The 6,508-nt window shown below is 29.4% G+C and overlaps 1 protein-coding gene across 1 annotated transcript; it reads right to left on the bottom strand.

Annotated features, from left to right (window-relative positions):
- Positions 1 to 782: 782 nt before the first annotated feature.
- LOC112772920 (disease resistance protein Roq1) lies at positions 783 to 5,659 on the bottom strand. The gene is made up of 4 exons (XM_025817939.3): positions 4,675 to 5,659; positions 3,366 to 4,494; positions 1,603 to 1,869; positions 783 to 1,418 (listed from the first exon to the last, which is right to left on the bottom strand). The coding sequence occupies exons 1-4, from the start codon at positions 4,977 to 4,979 to the stop codon at positions 1,101 to 1,103; spliced, it is 2,019 nt and encodes a 672-aa protein (XP_025673724.1). The 5' UTR covers positions 4,980 to 5,659; the 3' UTR covers positions 783 to 1,100.
- Positions 5,660 to 6,508: the final 849 nt, after the last annotated feature.

The following is a 6,508-nucleotide window of genomic DNA, read 5'->3' as shown; positions in this document are numbered from 1 at the left end:
ATATCATAAAATTTATAAAAAGTAAAATAATCTTTTAATATATAAAAGTTTTGTTAAAAATTTAAATTTTAAACAAATTAAAAAATTGGTAATAAAGTCAAAATAACGATTTTAATAATATAGCAATAGTTTTAATAATAATAATACTTTTAATTTATGTCACACGTCAAAAATTTAATACATGATAATTTATTTAATGGATGAGATTAATGCCTTTGCCTTTGTCTCTTTGCCTTTGGTAAATGAGGGGTCAAAAATTAAAATTTTGTATAGTTAAATAATATTAACTGAATAAATATCGTATATTTAGTGATATATATGTATATAGAGTGTGTGTGTGTTTTCTATTAAGAAAAATGTAAATAAATGTTTGTCAAGAAAGTTATCTTAATTTTTATAAGACTTTTTGTTAATTAATTTGTTTTGTTAAGTATTGATGTGATAGTAAGGTTTTTTTTGTGTGTTTTATATTATAAAAAAATATAGGATAAAATAATATAAATAAGTTATTTTAATAATTATGTTATATATACATTTAAAATATATTAGTGAATAAAATATGTAAAATATATTTATTTTGATGAATTTATTTAATATGTTATCATTTAATAACATGAGAAAAAATAAATAAAATTTAAGATAATTTATTTTCATGTACTATTATATATATATTTTAACATCCAATGTTGATGTTACTATAAACATCAAGATACTTTTATATGATAATAACTAATAAGTGAAAAAATTAAGAGAAAAAATAGTAAAAAAAGAGAAAGACAACCAAATAAAATAAAAAACAATTTTATTATAAATATTAAATTACTTTTTATATGATAATCGATGTAAAAATTAATTACAAAAAGAAACAACTAAACCAAATAAAAAATAAACAATGTAAATACATGAGTAGAGATTTGAAATATAGTACATAAACATACCAACTTTCTTTAAACACTATAAAACTTCATTCAAGACATGACACATTCCTATCATTATAACAGAAAAGAGCATTTAAAATTTTCATTAAGGTGCCAAGGCCACTACAAGACAACCCCCTCCCCCCCAAAAGGCTCATGCTTCGGACAAACTTTTATACATCGCTAAAAATCAATGTAGCTAAGTTTTGAAAGCCTTGTCAAATCTGGCCTCCTGTGCCTGAAGTTGCAGCCAGAGAGCAGCAGAGTTCTTAGAGAAACTAACTGACAATTAATGCCAAAATCAGGAATGGGTAGACTGCTACAATTTCGCAAACTCAAGTAATCAAGTTTGCTGAGAAGTTGAATTGAGTCGTGGACTTCAGTTAGGTTTGTGCATCCACTAAGATCCAGCCGCACAAGTCCTTGGCAGCGTACAAAATTTGGAGTGGTTGTAAGATTTCTTGAGTTGCTCAGGTCCATTCTTTTTAGGTTTGGAATTTCCTGTGAACAAAGAATTCACTACAAGCATATCAGACTGACTTAGTTGTGAATTCCATCTAGAACTCAGATGTATGCATAACACACTCGTGCCCCCTCGGATCGGGCCAACACCATGGTGGTATGGTTTACATTTTAAAGTTTGGAAATGCAGAAAGAATAATTGAATAAGAATACAGTACATTACCTCTTCTTCATCCCATAGTCGTTCGATGCTGCTGTTTTGTAAATTCAATTCAACAAGATTAAACCATATGGATAGTGACAGAGAAGCGTAAGCGTAACCATCCCAGGAAAGATAGGATAACTCATTGAAATAAAAAATGTGGTTTCCTGAGGGGCTCTCCTGATGTAATATCAGCAGTCTAAGATGCCTCATTTGCGACACTCTCTCAATCTTGAAAAACCTTGAGACATCTTCATCCAAAACTATGGCCTGGACTGCGTTTCCTTGCTGAAAAATATCAAGAAACATGTTACAATATTTTTATTTTTCATAATAAATACTTAAATCGGCATGATTGAATATTTTGATTCTTAATAAACTTTCAGTATTACGAAATCTTCAAAAACTAATATTTTTTAAATTGATTCCGTCATAGTTTTTAATTATAACATGCGTATTAAACAAATAAATTTTTAATAAATTTTATAATAAGATAATTAGATTCTAAAAAGAATATTTTAAGATAAATTAATCTTTTTTTAAAAAGACATAAAAATATAAAATCAATCTATCTAAGAATAATTTGAATTTTTAAAAAATAAAAATTCCTCTTGAAAGCAAAATGCTCCATTTTGAAATTCTTTATGAACTAATTTAGATTTTTATTTTTTTCTTAATAATAATAAAAAAAGCATTTTGGAGACACAAAATAATTAGACACAAAAAAAAAATCGAAAATATTTGATAACCAAAGAAAATTAACTAAAAACAACTAGGATGTGTTTGGCAAACGGCGTTACAAGAGAAAAAGCACGTTTAGCCATAGTTTTCAAGAAGCTACAATTTTAAGCTTCTGCGTTTTACCATCGGGCTTCTAGCCATCAATACTCCATCTTTATTTACCTTTTACCAACTTTATCCTTTATGCATGTTATTATATTATTTATGGAATTCTTATTATTTTTGTTTACATTCACTCTCTTTTTTTATTATTTATTATTTTTATTTTTTATTAATTATTTATTTGATATTATACACTTTTATAATTGTAATTTTTTTTATTATTTTTATTATCTTTTTATAATATGATTTATTGATCTATTAGGTAAAGTAAATTAAACAAAAAATTAATTGTAAATAATAATAATAATAATAATAAATTATAGCATACTAAAAAAGAGTACTAAGAGTACTAAAAATATACTATATAAAAAATATCATAAAATTTTTTTTGATTTATTTCAATTACTACCAAGATAAATATTTAATTTTGTTTATTATTCTTAGTACTCTCTAAAATTTATATTTTGTTAGTTTTAATTAAAAATATATTTTGCCAATTTTTATATATTATTTTTATTTTAGTGTATAAATATTAATTTTATTATAGACTTAATTAATAAAATCTATTTAATTATCTAAATTAAAATGATAAGATAATATACAAAAATAATTTAAGTTGGTGTCTATTTTAGTAATTTTTCATCTAAAAGTGATTTTAAGTAGTATAATCCAAACAACATTTATTTTACTATAATCAATTTTGATACAAATATTGCCAAACATAAATCACGTTAACCCAAACTTACTTTTTATCAAAATCAATTTTATAAAATCAATTTTATACAAACTCACTCTTGCAAACTGAAATCCAAACACACACTATAACTTATCTTATTTAACATTTATTAATTGTAACGACAATTAATGAATGATAAATAAAGCAAGTTCTAACTGTTTTTTTTAGTTAACTAGACACGAATTATTAGTTATTAGTTTATTACCATGTCTGTGTTCAAGGCTTTCTGGAAATCCTTGGCATCCCACAATCTAGACCAGCATTTTGGCTCTTCTGTATTATTGCCCCGAACAATTTTCTTGCCCAAATCTCGTAATATTTGATGCATATGAATTTCGTCGTTCCTAATCTTTATGAGTGAATTCCTCCAGATCTCTTGAATTGCAAGATGAGGATCTGATGATATTCTACTCTCTAGAATGTGCTCGACATACTTGTTCCTTTTCCCCCCAAAGAAACAAGCTATATCTAGAAATATTATCTTCTCATCTCCCTTCAGATCTGTATAACTTGTTTCCTGCAGCGAGTTCATATATCCTTCATTTGGATATTTTCTCCATCTCTCCAAGTAACCTTCCCAGAGCACTTCAGGTCTTTGATTGAAGTAGGAACCCAGTTCCACAATTGCTGAAGGAAGACTTTGAGCATATTCTACTACCTTTCGAGATACATCATGGACAGTGGGGTTAGGACAACCAATCTTGGAGGCTTTTGTTTGAAAAAGTTTAAGAGCTTCTTCTTCATCATTCAATAGTGGAACCTCGTAAATTTCATACGATGTAGGCACATTAAGAACATGCTTAAATCTAGTAGTTATGACAACTCTGCTTCCTCTCCCAAGTAAATTATGGTCGATACCCAAATCATCCCATTGCTTTGGATCACTAACATCGTCAAGAACTATAAGAGCCTTTTTAGGGAGATTTAGGTTACATAGCCTATTTTGTAGGATCTTGGCTATTTCGGGAGGACTTGAAAATTTTAGATTTTTTTCCTGGAAAATTTGATGAAGAATTTGTTTTTGAATCTCAGTAACAGCCCCTTTGCCATGCGTTCTATGAATATGGTTTACATCCTGGATAAAACAGAAAGCATCGAATTGATAAGAGATTCTGTCGAACAGGATCATACCAAGAACTGTCTTCCCTATCCCGCTCATGCCCCAAATTTCAAGAATTTGAAAAGGAACATCCTCTGATTTCAACTTAAGTAATCCTTGTAGCTCTTCTAGACGGGGTTTTACCCCAATTAGATCTTTGATTTCTAATTTGAATTTATGTTTCAATTTCTCTGCCACATCAAGAATAATCTTTTCCAGGTGTTCAGTCTCTGGTCTGAAAGGGGAGAAAAAATCACGCCCATGAAACAAACAAAACGAAAAATAACCAATTTCAGCTAATTCAATCTATTTAGGATTATGACTTACTGTTGTAAAACAAAAATATATAGTTTGCGTAACCAAAAATGACCATGAAACACTAAGAGGATTCGGAAAGAGCGTTTTATGGGCATACCTGTTTCTGTGGTCTATTAAAGGAAATCCATACAATTTGGACAAATACTTCATATCCTTCCTCCATCGCTTAACCCTTTTTTCGGGAAATCTACTCATTTGCTCTGCATTGAAGTGTTTTTTGTACGGGCCCGCTTGTCTTCCAACATCAGAAGAAGTAACGTCATAGAAAACTGGGTAAACAATTTGTTTCTTTTGTCGGCGGCGATCAGCTATAGCGGACATTTCATCGAGACACCACGTTGAGGTGGGGTATGTTTCAGAGAAGACAACGATAGCAAGCCTCGAATCTCTAATTGCATCCATTAGCTCGGGATAAACATGAATGTGGAAAAGCCTTTGCTAATGAGATGTTGGTAAAGATGAGCGACGAAAGTGCAGCGGACGTCACCACGGAAGCTTAGGAACACATCGTATCTGTAGACCTGCTTAGTGTTGTGGGAATCAGCTCTGGCCGATTCCCAAGCGGATAACCAGCCTGATATCAACGGACTCAAAATCATGCCTGCAATCAGACCGCCAACTACCAATAACAAACTGGCCCATCCTAATGACATGACACCTGAATATGTTGAGATCATGTTTTCTCTACAACTCGACACACCACAGAACCTTGCTGGATACTGGATAGGCTTTGACAAACTGCGATAGTCGATGACAAATGAGTGGCATTTGGTCCAGTTAACCAGGAAACAGTCACTGGGCTTAAAAGGTCAATCATCTTTCTTTTAGGTCAACGTCAATGTCTTTTTGTATGGGGTGTAGGTATGTCATTCTTTGTTTGTTTGTTTTCTTTTTTTCTTGAGTGAATCAGTTAGCGAGGATATTTTATCATAAATTCTACTGTTTCCTCTGGATTGTCTCAATTATTGTTTCTTCTTCTGTGTTCTCTTTTTCTTATTGGGTAAATGGTTGGATGAGAATGTTTAATTATAAATTCAACCATTTTTCTGTATTTTTTTAAACAAAAATACTAGCTGTCGAGTGATTTCATTAACCAAATTATTAATATTTATACTTCACTCATACTCCTACTCCTCCTTCTCCTCTTCTTCCTTTAACGTCGTCATTATTACTACTGTCACCACTATTATTGTCATCGTTGCTGCTGATGCTGCCGTTGTCTTCTTCTTTTTCTTTCTTTTTCAACGTCTTCTTTATCTTGTTGTTGTTTAATTTCTTTTTCTTTGTAAATTGAATGTATCTTTTTTATTGAATAAAATTAAAAAAGTACAAATGTCTTTTATATTATTTTTCTATACTCAATATTTGTGTGCTATGTTGAACAAAAATGTGTGTTATACTTAAATATTTGTATGATGTGATAAACCAGAATTTGTTTAACCATTTTTGATAAATTAGTGTGAGTTACCAGACTATTAACTTCGATTATTTGTGTTGTTTTTATACTCAATATTTGTCTTTTATTATATATATATTATGGTTGTTCATGATGATCTTACTTTTCTATAATTGAGTTTGAAAAATTAGTGTTATTTTCTGATTTTTGTGCTATATATATATATTTGTATGCTATGCTTAAATATGTATGTGCTATGATAAATTAGAATTTGTTTAATGATATCTGTTAAATTAGTGTGAGCTACTAAGCTCTTAGTTTCAATTATTTGTGTGAAGTGAAAATGAAGGAATGTTTGTTATTTCACTTTGTTTGATTTACACATAGTGATGTGGTATGGTGTTTGCAGTGTTGATGGACAACTTCAAAGAAAATGTTTAGGGAGTCAACTATAAAATAAGCCAACTCAAGCTAATACTTTGTATTTTCAATTTTGAAATTCGAAAAATTAGGATAATTATTTTTTCTTTTCTAT

Source organism: Arachis hypogaea, chromosome 18 (genome assembly GCF_003086295.3).
Source record: "Arachis hypogaea cultivar Tifrunner chromosome 18, arahy.Tifrunner.gnm2.J5K5, whole genome shotgun sequence".
Taxonomy (NCBI): Eukaryota; Viridiplantae; Streptophyta; class Magnoliopsida; order Fabales; family Fabaceae; genus Arachis; species Arachis hypogaea.
Note: the sequence above shows the minus strand (reverse complement) of the source record. Positions and strands in the feature narration are given on the sequence as shown.

Bases quoted from the DNA above. Each gene is read 5' to 3' on its own strand.
- LOC112772920 (XM_025817939.3), bottom strand. From the start codon at position 4,979: ATGGATGCAATTAGAGATTCGAGGCTTGCTATCGTTGTCTTCTCTGAA. The intron at 1,870-3,365 runs GTAATAAACTAA...GATATTTTTCAG, and splicing joins AAGCCTTGAACACAGACATG to CAAGGAAACGCAGTCCAGGC. The intron at 1,419-1,602 runs GTAATGTACTGT...CTTTGTTCACAG, and splicing joins GACTATGGGATGAAGAAGAG to GAAATTCCAAACCTAAAAAG.